This window comes from Piliocolobus tephrosceles, chromosome 15 (genome assembly GCF_002776525.5).
Source record: "Piliocolobus tephrosceles isolate RC106 chromosome 15, ASM277652v3, whole genome shotgun sequence".
Lineage (NCBI taxonomy): Eukaryota > Metazoa > Chordata > Mammalia > Primates > Cercopithecidae > Piliocolobus > Piliocolobus tephrosceles.
Window position 1 is genome coordinate 69,179,771 of NC_045448.1, and position 25,717 is coordinate 69,205,487.

The window sequence follows — 25,717 nt, forward strand, 5'->3', positions numbered from 1 at the left end:
TGTTTATTATAAATCCAGATTATATTTCATGAAGCAAAAATAGATCTTCATAAGGAAACCTCTAGTTGTCAGGTAGTTAAGATTTTCAGAATCAGTCATGTGATGCTGTCGATCTATTTGTAGTTAAGAATAGTCAAAGTTGGCTGGGCATGGTGGCTCACGCCTGTAATCCCAGCACTGTGGGAGGCTGAGGCGGGCGAATCACCTGAGGTCAGGAGTCCAAGACCAACCTGTCCAACAAGGTGAAACCCCGTCTCTACTAAAAATTAATTGATGTGGTGATGCACACCTGTAGTCCCAGCTACTCGGGAGGCTGAGGCAGGAGAATCACTTGAACCCAGGAGGGGAGGTTACAGGGAGCTGAGATCGCACCACTGCACTCCAGCCTGGGTGACAGAATGAGACTCCATCTGAAAAAAAAAAAAAAAAAGAATAGTCAAAGTTGACAGCACCTTAATCCATTTTAATAGGTTCTGCATATATAGAAAGTAACTTATCATCATTTGCCATGCTTACAGTTCTTTAATTGTGTATAAGAATATGATCTTGGAAAAAAAGTATCTTAAATATTAATCACTTGCTACACAGTTTTATATATGACTTGGCTACAATTTTTTTTAAACTTCATTTAGAAATAACAGTAACAGGCCGGGCGCGGTGGGTGGCTCACGCCTGTAATCCCAGCACTTTGGGAGGCTGAGGCGGGCATATCACAAGGTCAGGAGATCGAGACCATGGTGAAACCCCATCTCTACTAAAAAAAAAATACAAAAAAAAAAGTTAGCCGGGCGCCGTGGCGGGCGCCTGTAGTCCAAGCTACTCGGGAGGCTGAGGCAGGAGAATGGCGGGAACCCGGGAGGCGGAGCTTGCAGTGAGCCGAGATAGCGCCACCCGCACTCCAGCCTGGTGGAGAGAGCGAGACTCCATCTCAAAAAAAAAAAAAAAGAAAAAAGAAATAACAGTAACAACATCAATTATATTCATGTAGGCTTGACAAAATTTGCTGGAATGTCTTCTGTGGTTTTGTTTTTCTTCTTCATTTATTTTAATGTGCATTCATTTTCATAATAATAAATTTGTTCTTTGTTATATTTACTGTTAATTACACATATATAAAAATTTTCAGAGATCTTTTTGCATACACAGTAAATTGTAGTGATTATCAGGTAACAAAGTGAGTACTTTTTACTGTTCTATGCTGGTTTGCTTGTTTTTTATTTAATAAAGACCGTATTTAAACATTTTCCTTTTTCTTCTGAATTTTGAGACCTAGATATTTGATAATAATGGGATTTATGGTTTTACTTTAGGTTTTAAAATACGTACTAAATTTCAAAAATGCGAGATAAACTATTTTGTTTTGATGGGACAAAAATATAGTATGTTCATGTCTTCAGTGGGTAAATATTGAGCATCTAAAATGTTCTAGTCACTGATCTAGGAGCTAATGTAAAACAGTTCTTTTTGTTTTTCTCTTCAGCTTTTATTTTGAGTTCTGGGGTACATGTGCAGGATGCACAGCTTTGTTACATAGGTAAACATTTACCATGATGGGTTGCTGCACAGATCAACCCGTCACCTAGGTATTAAGCACAGCATCCATTAGCTATTCTTCCTGATGCTCTCCCTCTGCCTATGCCCCGACCACCCACCACTGACGGGATCCAGTGTGTGTTGTTCCACCCAATGTGTCCATGAGTTCTCATCGTTCAGCTCCCACTTGTGAGTGAGAACATATGGTGTTTGGTTTTCAAACAGTTCTTTAGGTTCATTTACAATCATGGTGTTAAGTTAGCAAATCTTTGGAAGTAAATAAAACTAAAAACTATTATTCTGTTGTTGCTCTAGTTAATCTTTAGGTACTCCTTTATGACAAAGTGATAAAGTGTTTTTAAATTAGCAGACTTAGGTTCTAGTTATGGTTATGCTAATTCTGTAGCATGACTTTGCATCAGCTAGTTGATTTTCCTGGGTTTCAGTTTCTTGTGAAAACATGAAAAATACAGAGGTAGATTGCTTGTGCTCTGGGGGTCTTCAATTCACTATGGAGAAATCTAGAGCAGAGAGCAGTAGCTTCATATTCATAAAGTCAGCTCAGTTATGTGCCTGGCTACCCTTCCTTAGCCTTCTTTTCTGTCTCCTCTTTTTCTTCCCTACTTGTAAATATTACAGAGCCACAGGGCTCAGTTCTCAGATCTCTTCCTTTCTGTTCTTATTTCTTAGGTGAACTAATTCAATTTAATGGTTCAGATTCATATGTTTAAATGCCTCCACTTTGTGTAATAGGTAGATCAAACTTACCACCTCTAAGTCAGGATTCTTGATTTTTATCGTGAAAACAACTCTTTCGCAAGTGTTCTTTACCTCTGTAAATGACTCCACCATTCACATAGTACTCAGGTGCTTCAGCAAGAAGCACCTTTGACTCTTCTCTTTCCTTCACATCACTCATTCAATCTATCAGCAGTCCTTGCCATTTTAACTTTTGAAATATAGTAGGAGCCTGCTCATTTCTTAGGTCTCTACCTTTGCACTCTACCACCCCAGTCATAACCACCATCCTCTCTTGCCTGGAATACTGCAGTAGTTTCCCGACATCCCTGTTTTCTCTTTTGTCCTCATGTAGTTCATTATCCTCATAGCAACCAGAGCAATTCTTTAAAGGTAAGTCGTTTCATGTTGTCTTCTTACTCATAACTTTCCAGTGGCTTCCTGTAACAAACTTTATCGTGGATTACAAGTTCTCTGACTTCATTTCCTACTATTTTCCTTTTTACTCATTCCCCTTGAAGTGTACCAGTCTTCATTATGTTTTTGTGTTTTACCCAATATCCTAGCTTGTTTTCACATCAGGGCCTTAACAAATGTAAGGACATTTGCTATTTCCTCTTCCTGAAGCGTTCTTCCTTCATATATGTATGTGATATACTTCCTCAGAAATGCCATCTCTGACCTCTCTACCTATACGTTCAGTCACTCTCTATGTCCCTCTCTTTATTTTTCTTCATAGCAATCACTTCCTGAAATTATATATACATATTTGTTTCCTGTCTTATCCACCAGCATATAAACCCTGTGAAAGCAGAGACTCTCTGCTTGTTTGTTACTAACTGAGTCTCTGGAACCTAGAACAGTGCTTGGCATATAGTAGGTATTCAGTGAATTTTTATTGATAGAGTGAAATGGATGGCAATAGGACTGTTTTATTTATTTCTATTTAAACATTGTTTGTAGGAACATCATCAGGAAATATTAGAAAGGGTCAAATTTTCCATTGGTTCATTATAATTACAAAGATTTATAACTTTGTCATAATGTAAAAATTTATAAACCACTATGTCCTTACAGTATTTAAATATGCTGTTATCTAAATTTTTGTTAGGCACCTACATCATTAAAATCAGAATAATGTTTTTGAAAATACATATTTTAAAATATAACAGCTCACAAAAATCTGATGTGGTTATGGTTGTATAGCTTTATGTTTAGATCTCAAACTGTTAATAATTAACAACAATGAAAAAAACAAAAAGGACTTTGAGACAGACTGAATTACAGAAAATGCCATTTGAGAAAAAGGTTGATGTAAATCTTTTATGAATGAGCTCTGATTAAGTAATCCCCTTCATTGTTAGGAAAAAGATCTTGTGGAATTTGGCATTGCCCTTGAAAGTTCAAATGCTCATATTCCCCCGAAGAGCTGTACAGAGTTGCCATTTAGCTTTGACTTAGGGTTACATGCAAAAGGTATTTTGCCTTGTTATGAAATAACTGACTTTTGAAAATGGAATATGCATAGACAGATGTTAGAAAATATTATATAAATGTGTGAGATATGACAGGGAAAATATTCAACAGGAATTTTATATATTATTGAAGGAAAAATTCAGCTATTTAATATTAATTGACAGTGACTATTACTAGCACATAGGATTTCTAGCCATTGTTGGATATCTTAAAGTAAAATTGATTTTTATGTCTAGCTGAATACCTGGTATCTCTAAAATGCTTAATAGCATACAGATTTTTATACACACTACTTTAACCCTTGGAACAATCTTATTTGGGGTAGACAGTGTTATCCACTTCTTTTCAGATGAGGAAAGAGAGTTGTTTCAAAGGAGTTGCCCTAACTTGTACAACAATAAATAGTGGAATTTGAATTAGGCTCAGCTCTTCTGATCCTAAAATCTGAGCCCCTTCCACAACAAAATGGTGGTGATCCAAAGTTTAAATTGCCAGATGAGAACAGGCCCAAGACACTGTGGCATCTATGTCTTCAGCATTCGTGAAGGACTCTTGGTGTTTCTGGTTGACCTGAGTGAGTGATTGACTAGAGCTAAGTGTCTTACAATGCTGAGCAGTCTGTATCTCAGGAATCTGATTGCAATAGAGTCTGATTAATATGAGTGTCATATTTTCATTGTTTCCTGAGGAAGTAATATGCAGTGTTAATGGCAGGAAATTCTGACATATTTTAGTCTTGGGTTTGTGTAAGATGATTCAATGAGTACTTTGATTATTAACTTTATAGGTGTGAGTGCAGAGCAATTTCAGCACATTGACAGTGTATTTAACCTAATGAGAATAGCCATTTTCTGGAATATATCCCACAGAAAAACTGTTTTTCAAAGGGTAGATTTCTGAAAATCATTAAAATCTATAGATTAGGGTTTACTAAAAATAAAAAATTATAAGTGTTAGCATTAACTCGAGAAAGTTTTAGTCCAGAAATTATTAGAAACTGTTTTTTTGTACTCCAACCAATGAGCATTTTAAACTTTCTGGTTTGTGTTGCAAATGATGGAATCCATGTAAGTGTCCATCAGTGGATGAAGGGGTAAAAAAAAATGTGGTATAGATACACAATGGAATATAATTCAGCCCTTAAAAAGATGGAAATGATAATGTTTGTGATAAGGTAGATGAACCTAGAGAACATTATGTTAAGTGAAATATGCCAGGCACAGAAAGGCAAATACCACATGGTATCACTTATATGTAGAATCTAAGAACTTCCCACTCATAGAAGAGGAATGGTGGTTACTACAGGCTGGGAGGAGGGGTGGGTTGGAGAGGTATTGGTCAAAGGATACAAAACTCATTTTGAAAACGCATGTGTAAGCTTAATTTAAAACATGTTTTTGAAGGAAAAAGGTTGATTATATTCTAGTAGATGGATTGATCTGTGAAAACTATAATTGAAAACTGGCTGGAGAGAGATACATTTGTAGGTGCTATGAAAGACATTAAAAAGTTTAAGAAAAATCTCATGCCCTCCCGCTGCTCATTTGACAGATGATAGAGATAATGCATACATGTACAAGTGTGTGTTTGTGTGTGTGCTGAAAATTTAGATGACAGGACAAGAAATGGCATGGTAGGTACCAAGTGGTAAACAGACAATACATTCTGGAGCTATTTCCCAGTGATTATCAAAGTTACTTTCATGAAAGAGATATGATTTGAACTTAGGTAGTAGTACAGAGTCAGAAGAATATACTTGGCAAAAAAAGCTATGAACAAGTTCCTAAAAATGGGAAAAAATCACAAAGTACTCCCCTAGAGTAGAAACAAAAGATTGAGCTGCTAATAAAAGTTGGCACTGAGATTATGAAGGACCTTGAAGGAAAAGATAATTTAAGAAATTTAACTTTCAGAAGACTTAATTTATCATTTAAATTTTTATGTAAACTAAACATATCTAAAATTTGTTTTTGAGTGTGTGATTTTGTGTGTGATAAACTATCTTTTCTGTTTGGGCTCATTTTCTTATTAAAGTCCATCTATTCTGTGAGTTCTGTTTATCATCAAAGAGAATAAATACCCCAATAGCAAATTTTTGAGCCTGTCATAGATATTCTTTTCCTTCAGTTTCGGTGAAATAGCTGGCAAAGTTTTATTAATATTATTTATTTTGCTTTAGGTTGGAAGTTCATTGTCCAGTTGAAAAACACCAACTCAGCTAGTTTCTTTGGTCTGCATTACAGTCTTTTACCTGTCTTTTTATGAAAAGAGCAAGTTCTAGGAAAGGATGGAAGATTCTCAAAGAAGCAATTTTCCCCTTCTAAGGCAGATGAAAACCTGTACATGTACCTGAAAACTTTTTCCCATTTTTAAAATATAAAATTTCACATTACATTTTCTGCTCTTCCTTTTTGGAATGATTAAATGTAACACTTCTTTCATAGTTTTTTGTTCACTTATTCTGAAATGGCTTGCCTTTTCCTAAGTAGTATGTGAGGTTGGCGGATGTAGATGGTGCATACGAGTGCAACTGTGAATGTTTTCCAAGGTAATAGAGAATGAGGAACTACCTTCTGAAACTTTAAGTTGAACCCCAGTCCCCCACTTTGTGATACTCTGTCTTCACTTTCTCTTTTTAAAAAGTTACTCTCCTTTTTAATCTTTCTAGCCTGACAACTGATGTCAGCAGTTGTTTAGTTGGTATTTGGTGCTTAAACCATACTTAAGTCTCTAACTCCTTAGGTTTCGTTACTGTACTTTATTTAAAAAGCCTGACATTTAGTTACTTGAGCATTTCTAAAGCAGCTTTTGAAGTAGCAAGCAATTAAGACTATATTTAACTTTTCAGTTATCCTACTTAACTGTTAAGGGCAAAGCAGGAAAAGAGAACTGCTTGGTACCTAAAGCAAACATATTAAAAGAAGGAGGAAAAGCCTTATTCTGAAATGATTATAGATAGATAATAACAGTAAGACAGCCATATAGAATGTTAACTCTTGAAAAATCTTGATGAAGTTTTATGGAATTTCAGTGTACTAGTCTTGGTTGCTTTTTAAAGTAGGTATGACATTTTTTCAAAATAACATGTTACTGGAAATAATCTCAAATGAGTAGTAACCATTTTTTCTAAAGTAAAGTGAAAAATATCTTTGGTATTAATGTTCCCCATTTTTATCTTTCTCCGTTCCTGATGCCCAGCATTAATTATACTTTAATAAAGACTGAATTTAATTAAGTCAATGGCCTGCACCAGCATGGTCAGTGTAGGAAAGATCTTCCCACAAATCATCACCATAACTTTGTTCATTTGCAGCTGTCTTCACAACTAAGTTGTCCAGCTTATTTTTTTCAAGTTTAAATTTCTTTTTCATCGAAAGGTCAAATTTGGGTTAATTATGCTAAACACACAATCTTATATAGAATCTTTTTTCCACTTTTCAAAACTGTTGAATTAGGACCTTAGTTAACTGTGGAGTTACACTTTTGCACTGTGTTTAATGCTCGCATTGTAGGAAAAGTTACCAGAAAGAAGAGAGATTAGGGATGAGTGTCATACTGACACAAGGCCTGGCATGTAATAAGTATTCTGTAACTGTTTCTTGAACTAATAATGAAGGAGTCAAAGGCTGACATTATTTATTTACCACCTGCCAAGCCCTTAGATTAAAGACTATTGTGCATTATCTCATGAATCCTCACAACAGCTTCATGTGAGTGTGGGTTCTGTTGTTATCCCCCTTTTACAAATGGGAAAACTGAAGCTCAGACAGCATGCAGGAAGGCGGCTGAGTTAGGATTCTAATGGGGTCTTTCTGAGTATAGTCACTAACCTCATACTTTCAATCATAGCATTTCTACCTATAGAATGTTTTTTTGTTTGAGAGTCACTTCATAAGAAAGAGGGTGTTTAGTTGTTGGTTTGGGGAGGATTAATTGTAATTAATCTTGGCTGCGGAGAGAGGATCTCCCTTTTCTTGGTTTTTGAATTGAAACTGTTGTCCAATATGATAGCCACTAGCCACATGTAGCTGTTTACATTTAAATATGGATTTACTAAATACAATTTAAAATTCATTTTCTCAGCTTTATTACCCATATTTCAAGTGTTCATCAGTCACATGCAGTTAGTGGCTTTATTGGACAACACGGAGCAAATTTCCCTCATCACAGAAAGTTCTGTTGGATAGCATTACAGAGGCTCCAGGGTTATCAGTTGAAACTCTTGAAAGTAACACTACTTAAAACCTATCTTGGAAAATAGATTTCATGATTATTACAGCTCTCAAAAGCAGTAACACTCTATTTTTCTTGGGTTTTATCAATTAATTTAAATTTGTATATTTGTAATTACTTCCTATTACCCAACAAATTATGATGGAGGGGCAGGAAATTAGGATGGGCTGAGTGACCCATACCTGCAGTCCTAGCTGTACTCAAGAGGCTGAGGTGGGAGGATCACCTGAGCTCAGGAGTTTGAGGCTGCAGTGAGCTATGATTGTGCCCTGCAGTCTAGCCTGGGTAACAGAGTGAGACCCGTCTCTAAGATGGATGGATGGATGGATGGACAGAGTGAGACCCGTCTCTAAGATGGATGGATGGATGGATGGATAGATAGATAGATAGATAGATAGATAGATAGATAGATAGATAGACAGACAGACAAAGGAAGTTAATATTTGGAGCAAATATAATAGGCAATGCTGGAAACAAGAAGACAAATATTTTTCAAGCAGATGGTTCTGTGTTGTTAGAAATTATTTTACTTTGTTTACTGATATCACAATAGTGTCGAAGGCACAGAGGAAATACAAAATTTTTTTTTTTTTCCTGAGACGGAGTCTCGCTCTGTCTCCCAGGCTGGAGTGCAGTGGCCAGCTCACTGCAAGCTCCGCTTCCCGGGTTCGCGCCATTCTCCTGCCTCAGCCTCCCGAGTAGCTGGGACTATAGGTGCCCGCCACCTCGCCTGGCTAGTTTTTTGTATTTTTTTTTTTTTTTTAGTAGAGACGGGGTTTCACCATGTTAGCCAGGATGGTCTCGATCTCCTGACCTCGGGATCTGCCCGTCTCGGCCTCCCAAAGTGCTGGGATTATAGGCTTGAGCCACCGCGCCCGGCCACAATATTTTTAAAGTATAATTTTTATTATGAAATATTTTAAACATACCATACTTTTTTAAATGGTGAAAAAGAGCAGTTGGATACATTTTTTTTTACAGTAGACTCATAAAGGAATTTATAAGTGGAACATTTAATCACCTGATTATTTCAGAGATATTTTGAGAACGTAGTCCACAATTTTGCCTGGACGTCTGTCTTAATATGGTCATCACCCAAGTTGGAAAGCACAAACCCTGGGCATGAACTTCATCTCCTTAGGCTCACATTGCTCATCTGTCACCTGGAGGAGGCAGAGTATCTTCTCTGAGATCATTCCTAGGACATATTTACATCCTATGACTCAGACTAGGTTCAGGGCTAGAGATCCACTTCCTGAGACTGGCCATTTTTCTGCATTGCAGTAGATGTGGAATTATAGGGTTGAATGGGAGGATTTATAGAAAAATTTAAAGTCATATTTTACCTGTTATATAATTTTTTTAGAATTGCCTTACTTGTCCTATGAAAAGATTTAAAAAATGAAGAACAAATGTTATTTCGCCTGAGAAAGGGAAGATTTAAGGCTTAACTTAGTTCCTATGCCCTAAAAGATATAAGGAGTATTTCCTATCTTCACAGAAGATGTTCTTATTTTTCAGTGAAGAAAATGCTTGTTTAATGTCTACCTTGCTCCTGCCCCCAGACTCTGTCTCCTTAGGGGCAAGAATGTGTATCTGGTAAATATTTTATCCTCAGTGCCTACTTAGAGCCAGAATATAGTGGAACATTCAGCCAATATTTGCTGAATGAACAAATGAACATTTGTCATGTAAAAATAATAGCTCCTGACACAGGTATATTCAAAAGTTGTCACCTCAGCACATATCTGTTGTTAGTGTACCCCAGCTCTGCTTCGTCAGTTCCCTAAGAAAGGGGTACCAGACAGTTTGGTCATGATGAACCTGTTGCCTTGGATTTTACTGCTGGGACATTTGGAGAATGTCTTGTACATATAGGGTACCCAAACATTTGTTTAACAAAATAATAGAAGGGATCATAAGTACATGTAATCAAAAATAGATCTTCAAACACTAATTTTTGTTTGACTTCAGAATATGTTATCTGAATTTATCAACAAAACTAACTTTTGTGTTTTTTTCATGACAAGTGATTGGTGTTCTTTTGAAAGAATACTGCTTTCTTTAGATTCAAGAAGAGCCTTAGAATTTTTTAATACTGTATGCACATACGTACTTATATGCATATTTGATATTTGTGTCATGAGTCTTGGATTCTGTTTTATATTTTAATATATGTGATACATGACAGTTTAGAAATATGATATATTTTGGAAATACATATTTTGTCTTTTCCATCTTTCTAGAGTATAAGTTCTTGAGGTAAGAACTTTGTCTTCTTCATCACTCTATCTTTGCATCTAGAAATGTGCCTGGCGTGGAGTAGGCATACAGGAAATATTGTAATTAAACAACAAATGCTTTTTCATAAGAGGTCTATTGGATCCTAAGTTTATTTGTAAGTTAGTCAGTGTTCTAGTTTAGTGTAAATAGTCATCAATTTTTAGTCATTGGAAGACTAGCTCTTATTTTTGCATTCTTCTTTCAGGAAGAATCCTCAGCACAAGATAGAATATAGACATAGTACGCTTCCAGGTAAGTAATTTTACTTCAGGAAATTCAAAATGAAACCTTTAAGTGGTTCTCCTATTAAACCTAGATAGTTTCCAGTTATTATGAAAATATTTTAAAATTTCTGCTGTGAATTTGTTGAATTGCTGATTTTAATGATTTTTCTTAAAAAAAATAAAAATCTGCAACCCTTTGATATAGCAAATGCTTTCCCCATCACAATATATATTTGCCTTATATCTCTTAGGATTCTTTTGTTTGCAAGTACCTGAAAACAAAATCTTAAACTGGCCTAAATGATAACTGACTTCTATAACTAAAACATCCAGAGCTAGGGCTGGATTTATATAAGCTATATTGCTTTGGCTCATTAATAATGTCAATAGTGTCCCCTAGGACCCAAATGTTTTCCTTTATTCTGTCTTTAGAGGGGTCATTATCATCCTAAGGCTGGCTCCTCTTCCAGTGAGGGACTTTATGTATCCTTATTCAGCTGGGACGATAATCACCCGTAAAGAGCATAAACAACTTTGACCCTCATGATTCCTGGGAAAAATCAGAAAATTCACTTTTTATTACTAGATTAGATCACATTCTTAACCTTGATCCAATCACCATGGCCACTGATTAGTTTGTACCACTCCTAAAACCAGAGTGGAGTCACTTTCATCAGAACCACAGCCATCTCCAATAAAAGCTAGAGCTTTGAGGAAGGGAGGAGAGGGGAGAGACACCAGAGAAGCAACCATCAAATGTCCATCTGTCCTACTTACCTCAATCTGTTTTACCTTCTGTTTCTTATGCTTCTAAACTGTTACATTTTTCTTCTTTAATAAAATCTGATTTTTTCATATCATTCATATAATACAGAGGCTGATTCAGCACATAATATTTCTGCTCACAGAGTGAGAAAATAAAATGCATACTATCAAGGCTGTGCTTACTTGATTTATATGTGCATACAAACAGCTGACTTGTAATCAAGTAAGTGAAGAAAGTAAATGATTTCACTACACAGGAATTCCATTTGATGTTTCTTATTGAAACACACTTTAGTGCTTTAGTACTCCAGACATAAAAATATTCCCTTTATCTGAGCTAACATAGTATGGAGGTTACATGTTATATATTATACTTTCTTTACTGTGCTCGTATCTCATGATGTGGCAGTTTTGGTAGTTTAAGTGTCTTCCTTTCTAGCAATAATGTAATTGTATTTGATTAAAAGTATATATTGTTCACAAATTGTAGCATTGTCCCATGCAAGAGCATTTGACACATTTATATAACTTTATAGAAATAGGAAATATTTACCTAAAAACTATGAATACACATCATATAGCATAGTTAAAAATATCTGAATTTTTGTTGAAAATTTCTTGAAATTATGGAAGTATTTTTTGAATGAAGAACATATTTTAAGACACTTAACTTTTTAAAGAAAAACTTGATTTTATTGAAAAGATCATTTTTAATAGAAGTATATATATTTTAAAGGAATAAGTTTAAGGCTATAGGTTTAGTCTTATATTTTTAATATACTTTCAAAAGTTGCTATGTGGCAATATAGTCAGAACATCTCTTACCCTACAAAATCTAAAAATTGGGGATTTTGAGTATTTCAAATATTAAATGTTGAGGTATCATTGTATTTTTCTGATTTAGAGATACCTAATAAAGAATTCTAACATACTTGTTTTTCTTGTATCCCAAATCATTAAGATTTAACAGTACCCCCAAATCTTAATCTCAGCTATGTATTGATTCATTTACTCACACATTCACGTATTCATTTGTTGAATGTCTTCCACGTGAAAAAAGCTACAGAGAGATGAGAACCAGCTCATAATTGTGGTTATGGGAACCAGCTCTGGCTCTCCCCACTTGCGGTGAGATGCTCTGAAGTTTCTGGGGAAAGAGAGGGAGTACTTTCTGCTGGGGATTATCAGGTAGACTTGATATGAGAATTTTAAGTAAAAGTTGGCCTTTAAGAGGGTAGGATTTCAATCACTTTTGTTTCTTTGCTGTGTAGGAGGTTGGTATAGGACATCACAGGCAAAGTGAATAATAGATCAATCAAGGACATCAAGGTAGAAGTGTTGTAGTTGGAGTTAGCAAGTGGATCATTTTAACTGATGTGGGAAGTCTCTATAGCTGCTTTGGATGTTGCTAAAAGGGTGTATTGAAGCTAGATTATGGAAATTCTCTACGGCCAGACCAAAGACATGGGCACTTTGGCACATAATGATGAGCCAGTATTTTACCAAAATCAAACTGGTAATAAACAGTTTGAATTAGAGAGGGGGAAGCCTGGAGATTAGTTAGGTAGAATAAAGGGCTAGAACTAGGGCAGCTATCATGAACATGGAAAGGTTGGACTGGATATAAGAGGGATTTTTGAAGGATGAATCAAGAGGATTTACCAACTAATCAGTTGACTATGATATGGGGATGAAGTAAATGAAGTCAGGATGACTCAGGATTATAGTACACATTATCAGGAGACTGGACAAGGCACACGATAGAGAATAGGGTGAACTAGGGAGTTTTGTTGTTTTTGCTTTCATTTAAACATGTTGAATTTGAGGTGGGGGTATCATAAGAACATATATAACAAGATAATGCAATTATTAATATAGTGCCAGCATTAAAATAACTACATTAAACTGTTACTGTTTAATTTCTGATTTGTAATACCCCTAAAACACTTTCATCTATAGAGTGCTTCTATACATATAACAGTTTATATAGTGCATTCTGTTTCTTGTAGGTTTGACTCCTGTCATTTGTTATGTTTCTTGTATATATAATTGGTTTAAAATTTTATTTAACTTTCCACACTTTTTCAGAGTGCTACAATGTTTGCACAAGTTATTGAATGCTAAAGTAACCAATGCCAGGAAGATTTTGTTTTATTCTTTTTTAGCTGCCTCACCTGTTGATAACATTTAAAGGAAATTATCATCAATATTTTATCTAATTATTGGGGTCCTCCTTTCTGGCCTCTATTATTATGTGATATGTATTATTCTAGGTGATTGATACCATTCATGACTGAAAATTTAGAATGGTCCCCTGATAGCTACTTTAATGTTTCTCTATGTCTACAATTGTATACATGTACGTGCTTATATATACTTTTTTATTCAGAAGGTAAAACTAAAAGATCTAGAAAGAAAGCTTTTAAGGAGGCTTAGTGGGATTTACATGAAATTCTATAAACTGCTACTTAATGTGTAGAAAGCTAATGTACGGAATATGAGAAAGCCTGATGCAATGGAATTATAAAAAGAAATGAACTTTATATATAATAAAGTAGATCAAAAATATACAAAAGCTAAAATATAAATACCAACTAGTTGCTTAGTGCATTTTTAAAAAATAGTCTTTAATAGTAAAATGAAGCATTATTAAAAATGTTTGTTCTTGTAAACATAGTAAATTTTCAGCTTTAGGAATATTGAGCCAAAATATTTACTTAATAAAAATTAACATCCTAATTAGTCCTAAGATTTAATAGAAAATTAAAGAAAATAAAACATGGAGAATTATCAATGTTAAACTATTAATCTGCTGTGGAGCGCCTGTCATCTTAGACCTAACACCAAAAAACTATTGGTAAAAATCTGCAGTTTGGCTGGGTGCAGTAGCTCATGCCTATAATCCCAGCACTTTGTGAGGGCCAAGGCAGGAGGATCGCTTGAACCTAGGAGTTTACTACCAGCCTGGGCAACAGAGTGAGACCACATCTCTACAAAAAATAAAAAAAAATTAACCAGTTGTGGTTATGGGCACACCTGTGGTCCCAGCTACTTGGGAGACTGAGGTGGGAGTATCGCTTGAGCCCAGGATGTCAAAAATGCAGTGAGCCATGATTGTGGCACTGCACTCTATCCTGGGCAACACAGCAACACCCTGTCTTAACAAAACACTGCAATTTGAAAAGATTTTTCTCCATGCAAAATCAACATTTCTTGCGGCATGTATGTAACACAGTATGCTCTTCAGTAGTTTGAAGATTTAGTTCTTGAGATAAGAATTAATGGTGAAATTTTAAATTGTAAAAGAAATATTAGACAAAAATGTGTAATTGTCATTCTCATAGTATAAATTCCTCTGCATATAAAAAATCAGAAATTACCATATTCTAATCCATATAGTAAATAATGTGTTGTTTTAAATATGTTAAAGATTTTATTATTTTTTTCTAAAAGTTATTTTTCATAATGATAGTTCAGCATTACCCATCAGTGTTTACAAACCAGTGACAGCGTATTTCACCAGTTCTGGCTTTAATTAGTCAAGCTGTCAATCCCTGTCCACATTTCATTTTATTTCACTGATTTGTAGAGAAAATGAAGGTTCCTATTTGGGCCTTAAAATTAGAACTCTGGAGTTAGAAATATCTCTGTGATCATTTAATCGAATGATTTGCAGTTTAAAAAGTAATTTCTGGCCAGGCGCAGTGGCTCACACCTGTAATCCTAGCACTTTGGGGGGCTGAGGCGGGTAGATCACCTGAGGTCAGGAGTTTGAGACCAGCCTGACCAAAATGGTGAAACCCCGTCTCTACTAAAAATACAAAAATTAGCTGGGCATGGTGGTGGGCCCCTGTAATCCCAGCTACTCAGGTGGCTGAGGCAGGAGAATTGCTTGAACCTGGGAGACAGAGGTTGCAGTGAGCCGAGATTGTGCACTCCAGCCTGGGCAACAAAGCGAGACCTTGTCTCAAAAAAAAAAAAAAAAAAAAAAAAAAAAATTAATTTCCAGTAGGTTAAGTCACTTGTTCATTGTCATGAGCTTGTTTATAACACAGATAGTTGGACTTCTAACCCCTGGTCTAGTCCTCTTTCTCTTAAACTATGCTATTTTTAAGAGTCTTTTTGTTGGGTAAGATGTGAATGCACATGATCACATAACATGTGCTAATGATCTCTCAATAAACAGTTTCCTTTCAGATTCAGAAATCACTTAACAGCTTTAAAAGAAAAACAGATAAAAAGCCGGAACAACTTCTGGTTCTTATAGACAATCAAATGAGATCAGAGGTAACTAGCAGAAAGAAATTTGTAAGCATTCTAGGCAAAAATAGAGAAAAGACTTATTTCTTTCAAGTTTACCTTAACTTAGAAGTGTTAACCCAAATTAAAAAAAAAAAAAAAAGCTTTCTAAGATAAATTTACTTGGAAATATTGTAATGAGAATATGTGTGTCATTGTAAAAATCAGTATTCAGAGTATTTTCCAGGTAAGTAAAGTTTAATTTTTTTTTTTTTGGCCCAGTTACACTGAAAGGCAGAATTGGATATTTCTCTAAAAACACCTTCAGATTCTACTAGCAATTTTTAAAAAAGGAAAGTCATCTAGGTAGCATTTGTTTTATATAATATTTGAAGTTATTAATTGAATTTTCCACAATATAATCTATTAAATAATTGGTCCCACAAAGATAATCGCATATTAGCATTTACAACCCTGTTATGAAGGATCTGTGTGACACCACTAACAAAGGACACAGTGCTGAATTCTAGAGCTGACTTTGTGCTCGTGTCATGACTTGGCTCTTCAGGTGTCTTCACTTAAAGTATAAAGTACCTGTTCATATGAGTTAAGGTGGATTAAATTTGACTACTAGCTACGTTGAATTCTGTTACAGATGGTTTTGTTAGATTCTGGACTTCTTGTTAAAAGAACATTAATGTGTAAAGGTAAACATAAAATGTAAGTGATGATAGATAGGAGCTTTTTTTTGAGTAAACAAACAAAATTATTCCGATTAATGTGGCCTTACTGCCTCAACAAATGGGGCTTCTTAATAAGTTGCTAAATATTTCCAGGGTTCACTGAGGCTTCATTTAGCAGAATTAAGGTCTTTTACATAATTCATTATATTGACTGGCAGGCTAGTGATCAAAAGTGTAGGCTAAAATAAGAAGGGTTTCTGTAAAACTAAAGATGTTCAGTAGTTGATTTGCAAATGGTTCACTTATTCATATTGATACATTCAACAAATATATTTATTAAGTGCTCCCACGTGTTAAGCACTGTTGTCTGAGCTAAGGACACAATAGAAGCAAAGCCCTGCTCTTGCAGAATTGTACACAGATGGGTAGTGCACACATAAGCAATTATTTGATGTCATGTGTTGATAATTAGAAGAAAAATAAACTGTGTAGGAGGACAGAATAGCAAGGGTGTGTATATGGTATGGGGAGTGCCATGTCAGATAGGATGGTAAAAGAAGCACTCTGATAATTTGACATTAGAGCCAAAGCTTGAAGGAGGGAGCAAGCCAGGTGATTATCTAAGGAAGAATATGCCAGGCCTTAGGAATCATGAGTTTAAAATCCCTGGTGATGACCATGTTTGTACTGTAGGAATAGCAAAGAGCAAATACAATTGGAACAGTGCGAGTAAACAGAATGGCATGGGATGAGATCTGAAAACTACTAGTGGGCTAGTTGAGTACAGTCTTCAAAGCTGAGACATGTAAATAAAGACTTTAGATTTTATTTAGAGTGAGACAGCTATTGGAAGGTTTTCTGACTTTTTTTTTTGTGAAGAATGGACTAGAATGGAAGCAAGGGAGACAGTTAGGAGGATATTGTATCCAGGAATAAAGTGGTAGTACTGGGGCCAGGGCATTAGAGTGGATGTAATGAGAAGTGGTGGATTTACTTTGCAGGTAAAGCTAACAGGATCTCTTGAGGTATTAGATGTTGGGTTCTCGGTAAGGGATATTCAAGGATGACTACAAGATTTCTTGCTAAAACAACTAGATGGTTGGATGATTAGAGAAGTCATATATTCAAGACTGATAAATAGAATGACCAGATCTGGGTGAAGCAACTAAAGAGTTATGTTCTGGAAATGTTATATTCCAGGTGCCTGTAAGTCATCCAAGTGCAGATAATGCTTAGGTATCCAGATAAATGAGTCTGGAATTCAGGGCAGTAGGTCAGGGCTTAAGATGTGAATTTGGGAATTTAGGACATAAGACTGGATGAAATCATCTAAGGTGTGAGTTAGAGAAGAAGTTCCAGCTCTAAAAAATTAGAGATTAGGATGATGAGGAAAATCCAGCAAAGAAAACTGAGAAGGAGCAGCCAATGAAGTGAGCAGAGAACCTGGAGTTGTTTCAGCTTTGTATCTGTTTTTCTTGAAAAGCTGCTAAGTGATTTCTGAATCTGAAAGGAAACTGTTTATTGAGATATCATTAGGACATGTTATGTGATAATGTGCATTCACATCTTAGAAAAGAAAATTATGTGTATAAGGTACTTCCAAGAGGAAAATTGACAAAAATAGAGATATTGATGTTCTTTCCTTCTCACTCCCTTTCCCAACTGCAAACTGCCTTCCAATTTTTAAAAAATGCATGTTATTATTTTAAAAATATGCATAACTGAGATTAGACATAGAACATGCCCTCAAGATGTTTACAGGAGCTGTGTATACAGATAAATGTAATGCAAGATTTTCCTTAAGGAACTGGTGAGCTTCCTACTATAATGAGAATTGTGCAAGTTATTGTATTGCCTTGTTAGCCGTGGCTACCAAGAATCTTGGGGATAAATTTGATGCTCTGTTTTTAACAATTGTGTTAAAAATTGAGATTATCATATGTGTATTCTGCTTTTTATGTTTTTGATTTCTACCTTTATTAGCATTTTATTATTATAAACTGTCTCAAATCCTTTCTGGAATGAGTACTGATATTAAGAAAAATATAAATGTGGCCGGGCGCGGTGGCTCAAGCCTGTAATCCCAGCACTTTGGGAGGCCGAGACGGGCAGATAATGAGGTCAGGAGATCGAGACCATCCTGGCTAACACGGTGAAACCCCGTCTCTACTAAAAATACAAAAACTAGCCGGGTGATGTGGCAGGCGCCTGTAGTCCCAGCTACTCGGGAGGCTGAGGCAGGAGAATGGCGTAAACTGGGGAGGCAGAGCTTGCAGTGAGCTGAGATCCAGCCACTGCACTCCAGCCTGGGCGACAGAGCAAGACTCCATCTCAAGAAAAAAAGAAAAAAGAAAAATATAAGCGTATTGGGCTATAAGGGTTAAAAGGCCAGATATATTACTTCCTTTGTCATTTTTCCCAATTCATTGACTTTATTTTTAAAATTATAACTGTATGTTGCATGTGAACATTTTAGAAAGATATTAACCAAAGTATATACTAAAGTACAGACATTAATATTTTTAACCTATACATTTGCTGTTCATCAGGGACTGTCCTCTGCCATTCAGATTTCTAGATACAGTCTTCTTAGTTGTTTCTTGAATGTTCCACACTGTCCTAGAGTCTTTCACTGCTTTATTTTAAAGCAACTCTGTAGCTCACTGTGGAAGGAGTAGGATGAGGGAAGAAATGAATTTGGAGACAGAATAATTCTAGTATTATAATATTACTTAGAAATCTGTAAATTATAATGTCTGTTATGATGGCAATTCTAATCTTATTAATATCTTAGACCTATAAAACTAAACTTTCCAAAGTATCTAAGCTAACGCCCTGATGTGTCAATAAGCTTTTGCTAGGTTTGCTGTAATAACAAACATTTCTAAATTTCAGTGCCTTATAACAATAAATACACTTATTTCAGTGTATTTCTTCTTATTGCAGCTGTGAATTGGCTATGGCCCTGTGCCATGTGTATTCTCATCCTGGAATCCAGACTGAGGGATCAGCCTCTATCTGGGACATGCTATTCTTGTGGCAGAGGGGAAATGGCAATAGCAGAACCAGAGAAAGAGTCTTAAAGCATCCTTTTGGAAGTGACACACACTATTTCCACTCACATTTCTTTGGGCAATCCCTGAGAAGTGAGGAAGTATAATCATATCACAGGAAGGGGCAGTGAATAACTGGGACAAAGATACATTCTACCACATGGGAAGATGGGATGTTGTGAATATGATTATGAGATTAAGGAACCATTATTATTAATCTCGTGGGCCATTTTAGTTTCAGGAACCTCATGGTAGGAAAAGTTAGAATAATAAATAACAAGCATCATTTTAGTGCCCTTTCCAGAAATTTGTAGTGGTAAGCTATGCATTAATAAAATTAATTCTCTGGATGCAGAAAGACATTTTATAGGTAGATGTCTGTCATCCCAGGTTGAGTGGTGATTGATGTGTTGTGTACCAATCTTCTGTTTTTCAGTGAGAAATGTTTTAGATGAAGATAATGATAATGTTGGGCCCAGTGAGTATGACCTGAACGACAGCTTTCTAGATGATGAGGAAGAAGACTACGAGCCAACAGATGAAGATTCTGACTGGGAACCAGGAAAGGAAGATGAAGAGAAGGAAGACGTGGAAGAGCTTTTGAAAGAAGCAAAAAAGTTTATGAAAAGAAAGTAGTAACTAACTTCTGTAGTCGTATGTGCCTTACATTTACTTTTTCTTTGTGGGAAAACATTTATGAACTAAGGAGGTACTTAAGTGACAGTTATTTCCTTCTTTTGATAGTTGACTTCTACTACTGACTCTTTACAAATGAGACATTGGAAACGTCAGCCTTCAGTATAATAGATGGAATTTTTTGTTGCCTTGCCTTTTCTTTCCTACTTAAAGCATCTGGAAATAGGAAGACAGAGAAGGTAGAGTAAAAATGGATATTTTTGATGTACTTTGTATATTGGTAATAAAAAGTGAAAGCCATAGGTTGCGCAAAACTTTGGTCTTTGTAAATTTTTTTCCAAAGATTATCTTTATGGAGTACTCTGCAAGTATAACCAGGCAAATTACATGAAAACATGCCTCTTTTCATTGTTACTGAAGTAATTCTGTAAGCAGAACCAGGATTTTAAAAATGCAGCCATTACATAATGGCTGTTTTTTTCTAGTACCTTAGATGTGAGCTTTGCAATTTCACTTACTACTTTTGTCCTTCAAAACTTGGGAAGATTGGTTCCAAATGGATACTGAAAATAGATTCAACTAGGCTGTAGAAGAGAAATGTTCACCATGCAGGGAATGTTATTTTGTGTTCCACATCTGCAATTTACTGTATGTTCGAATTTAAAAGTAAAAAAACTCAAAAAATTTGACCTTTTTTTTCAAACTAAAATCCTACCTGATTATTTTAACTCTCAACGTGCTGTCTTTATATTAAGAATAGAGAAATGACATAGCTTTCTCAAATGGCGTGAATTTTGCCTTAGTTTTTTTGACCTCTGATGAAAGTAGCAAGTTGTTTACCAGTTGAAAGTTCAAGATTCTGGCCTCCCATATCAAGAAGAAACCACTTATTCTTCAGTTTCATGACATATCTTTCTGTATTTCTGTTCTAAAACTACTTTAAGCCCTATAATGCTCTTCATTTTAAGTGACTTTGAATTGTTAAAATGTAGTTTAGAATCTTTAATAACAGTTGGGTTGCATACACAGAGCAGGAGATATTTATTGAAATACTAAATCACTAAGCCAAAAGAGTCTTTGTTAAATACTAATATTTTCTACTCTAAAGGAACCTAAAAATTTATATTTTAAAAGAGCAAAACATATTTGTAATATTATTTCTCAGTGCTTTTAAATATATCTCCCAGTAATTGTATAATATTTAATATTTACTTAAACTGGAAGAAGAATAAGATAAACATTTCTCTAGACTATTACCTATTATTCTGATTTTATCTCTTATTGTTATTTGGGAACTATTTTTCCCCTTATAATGTCCCTTTAACCTTGGTAGTATAACAAGTCTATGAATGTTAATATTTAACTTATTTTCATCCCTGTCACTAACTTAATCCTTGAAGTGTTACTTAATCTACTCCTAGGTATATACCCAAAGGAATTGAAAACATTTCCATATAAAAACTGCACACAATGTCGATAGAAGCATTATTCTGAAAAGCCTATTAAAATATTCCTTCCTTTTCAACTACATATCTGTGTAAGGCCTGGTTTTCTCCATGTAATTCAAGCAAAACAACATATGAGAGCAGACATAGGAATCTGCCTGTCTTCTAGAGAAGACAGACATTAAAGAGATTTGCAGAAATTTAAAACAATGCCATTCATCTCACTAAATTCTTTAAAATACCTAATTTTTAATAAAATATGTTTGTGTTAGTGTGTAATGGGTTTACTCTTCTTTTTAAGTGAGTTACTAAATATTTTTAAAATTTCTCAATTATAATCTCCCATATGGTAACTATCTACAAATACGACCCTCATAAACAAAAGCTTTTTGGGTTTCTCAGTAATTTTTAAGAGTGAAAAGAGTCCTGAGGCTGAAAATTTTGAGAACCACTCCAGTAGGTCACTGTACCATTCAGTTGGACTAGTTATGCTAGGGTAACCCCAAAATCTCAGTGCCTTAACACACGGAATGTTTTCTTATGCCAAGATTTTCTGTGTTGGGTGACCCTCTAGGGCACTGTCTTCCATGTAGCAACTCAGCATTCCAGCATTTTAGCGTCTCTGCCTTCTTGTAGTTGTGTCATCTGGATCATGAGACCTTCTTAATCATGACTGCAAGGGGAATACAGAAAGTAGAGGGTTATAGTGTAATTAAAGGCTTCAAGCTGAAGAGACATCACTCCTCTTTGCAGCCCTTTGGCCAGAAGTAGTTACATGGCTTTATCCACTAGAAGGGGCATGGAAAGTACAGTCTATGGATGTCCAGAAAAGATGAGAAACAGAGTGAACACTAGTAATGTCTACCACAGTCGCCAAAGGAGTAAGTGAAAAAGAGAGTTGAGGACAAGATCTTGAGTGTGTCTAAGGGATAGGAAGATAAATAAAAAGATTCTTCAGAGGAATTAGAAGAAGAGGAATGTTAGGAACTTTCCGTGTCACAGGAGCTGAAAGTAGAATGAATATTAAGAAGGAAGAAGTAGTCAATATTGTCAGTTGCTATAGAATGGTTACACGCCTAAGAACTGAGATTAGATTTAGCTTCCTACTTCACCGAGATAATTGAAGCTATTCGATGAGAACTTTTACAAACTCTCACTTGCATCTACCCACCTACCAGCTATTCTCAAATTCTTTATCTTCTCCCCCGGTATTGTAGATAAATTGTTTATTATTTTATTTAAAACCATTTCCCTAGATCCAGGCATCTCTTACGTGCTTAAGAACATTACACTGGTAATTCCTCCCCACCCCCCCATCTCATCAGTTTTTTCCTATGTACTGATTCATTCCCATCACCAGGTAAACTTAATGGTATTTCTTCCATCTTAAAGAAAAAACAAAAAACTTCCTTAATTCACTCCCCCCAACAGCTTTACTACCCTATTTATCGTCTCCCCTTAACAGCAAAATTCCTCGAAAGTGTTGTCTATACTCGCTGTCACCAGTGCCTGTCCTTTAAGTCCTTCAAATCGTAACAGAAAAACATCAAAAGAACTAACATAACTAATTCCATTTTCATTTAAGGGACCTTTGCTACACATAGGCTGGGATTTCAGAGCACTGACATTAAATGTAAAAACAGGAATCATGTAGTTTTTGAAACTAATTCTGGGATTATATATGTAAACAACTATATTTTATTAAAGATTTCTAGGTGTATGGTGACCTGAAAGCACAAGGAAGTTCCCAGCCCCCTTGGACCCTTGCTGGTGCCCAGATATTTGTACTCATTGGTCACCTCTTGGTCCCAACTCCCTCCTCTTCCTTTTGCCCTTAACATAAAAACAGCCTGAAATTTGTTCTGATTTAAGATGGTACTTTAGGACGTTAGTCTGCCATATTCTCAGTTTACTGCCTTTCCAAAATTAAGTTGCTTTCCTTGCTCCAACTCCTTGTCTCCCTACTTATTGGCTGTTGTGCGGTGAGCAGGATGAGTTTCAACTTCGTTACCAAATCAAGCCTTTCCTACCACCTTTCCATTGAAACTGCTTTTGTCAGGTGCATCAGTGATTTCCACTCTCCTGAATCCTATGGTCATTTCTTAGCCTTCTTCCTTCTCAACCTTTCCTCAGCATTTGAAACAAGCAAGATGTCAGGGTGTTCAGGAAGAAATGGTGGAGAAGAAATAAATATATTGATTGCAATCACTCCAGGGAAGTTTAGAGATGATAAAATCAGTAGAGGTTTGTTTTGTGTGGCATTGTTTTTACGGTGGGAGCACAGAGCATGTTTTACAGGCAGAAAGAAGGAATCTGTAGAGAGAGATTACAATGTTGTGAAAGTTAAGGAATAGGTACTTGTACTTCTGTTAGCATTTTTGTATTAGTTAAATTTATTAATACAATGATCCTTAACCTAGCTGTGCATCAGAATCCCCTGTGAAGTTCTTTAAAAAAAAAATAGGTACTGGGTTCCCTGAGAGACCGACTGAGTCAGAATCTCTCAGATGGGGCACTAGTATTAGTACTAAAATATGCACACATACACACACACACACGCGCAAGCACACACACACTCATACACTCTGTTTCATGGATTAGATGCTGTTGAAGGACAGCTTTGGAAAGCGGGCAGTATAAGCCCACTTCTATATATCTCTAGTGAGCAGTTCAGTCTAGCCCCAACAATGAAATCAAGCAGAGTTTGCGACACCTCAAAAGAAAATTAATCATTCTGAAGTTTGAGATTAATCTGTGAGATTTTCATTTTTCATAAAGCATAAAAGATGGGAAGTCAAGAATAGAATTAGCCAATACTCTTCGAAACCATAAAATTATACACACAGTAATTCCATCAGTGACACACATTATTCTTGAGATTTTAACCTTCATTAGCTGTGAGTTTAGCAGCTCACATTGGTGCTAACTACACTGTCAGGAAACTTCCTTGTATGTGCCATGGGTGTCATTTTGTCTGTGGAGCCCACAGTGGAAACTTCCTATGGTGTAATGAAATTAGAAACGAACAACCAAAGGACAGGAAATATCAATCTAATGGATGTGACATTTTAATCCATCCTTCTGAATAGATTAAAATCGTACCTCTGGAAAAAAAAGCATCAGGTTGAACTTGTAAACTGTTTAAAAATAAGCAACAATCAGAGTATTATGTTACTATTATGTAGCAAGTAATATATTTGAAGAAAAATAATATTGTCTTACATGTATATATTAGAAAAAAGACTAATAATAAATCAACTAAGTATTTTAGAGCTAGACAAAAGCAAAGCATCACAATTAGCCAAGGATAGGACAGAATTTGTAAAGTAAAATCTCGAGATAAAAGACTAAAAAAAGAAAACCCAACAGACTTGATCAATAAGACAAAAAATAGAGACAACTCTTAGCAAAAAAAAAAAAAAAAAAAAAAGACAAACATTAAAAATAAAAAGGGTTAGAACTACAAAAAGGGATGTTTTAAAATTTTGTAAGGGAGTATGTACAACTTCATGTCAATTTATAAATTTAGATTAATGTATGACTTTCTAAAAAAATAACTTTCCAAAGTATACTTTATAAAACATTAAAAAGGGTGAACAGATTAACAGCCACAGAGGAAATGGAAAGTATTCACATTTCTACTCCTAGGATAGTACTAAACATTGGGAATTACAAATGAATTATGTAAAACTTTTATTCAGCAAACAATTTCTCTGTTACAAGAATTACTATAGAATATGGAAAAACATGGAAACTTTCCAGTTCTTTGAATTAGCCAAAGAAAACTTAAAAGTAACCTCAATATGAACATGGATATTAAAATCCTAAATAACTATTCAATTGACTTTAACAATGCACTAAGATATCCTGACCTAGAAGGGTTTCTGTTGAGAGTGTAAGGGTAGTTCAGTGTCAATAAATCTATTACTGCAATTCATCACATCAGCAAATTAAAGGAATGACTTATGATCTCATGAAAGGCCAAAAAAGGTATTGATAATTCTGTATTGTTCACCTTCAAAACACAAACTAATAAAAAGAAAACTCGTGGTAAGATAGGAGTAGAGTGAAATTGTTTTGACTTGATGAGTACCTTTCAGAAATCCACAGTAAGCTTCTAAGCTCACAGGGAAAGATTAGAAGTGTTCCCGGTGATGTCTGACACAAGACAAAGATGTCCACTATCACCTCTACTCTTTTGTTTTCTTCTGAAATCCTTAAGAAATTATGTATTGAATAGGAAAAAAAAAAAAATAGACCCTGGTACTATGCATAACATGTTTAACTAAGAAACACAAGAATATCAACTGAAAAATTATTAAAACAAGATTTTTTTAAAAACAGTTGGCTAAATACAAGGTCACCCCAATTAAGTTTCCCTATATATCAGCAATAAACGGTCAGAAAAA

General features: G+C 35.3%; 1 protein-coding gene across 1 annotated transcript in view; it reads left to right on the plus strand.

The window, feature by feature from the left end:
* Nucleotides 1–19,931, plus strand: part of APLF (aprataxin and PNKP like factor) — a 105,962-nt gene extending 86,031 nt beyond the window's left edge. The window contains 2 exon segments of the mRNA XM_023224018.2: nucleotides 10,469–10,515; nucleotides 19,664–19,931. Of these exon segments, the coding sequence (XP_023079786.2) occupies nucleotides 10,469–10,515; nucleotides 19,664–19,863 (247 nt within the window). The 3' untranslated portion in view covers nucleotides 19,864–19,931.
* Nucleotides 19,932–25,717: the final 5,786 nt, after the last annotated feature.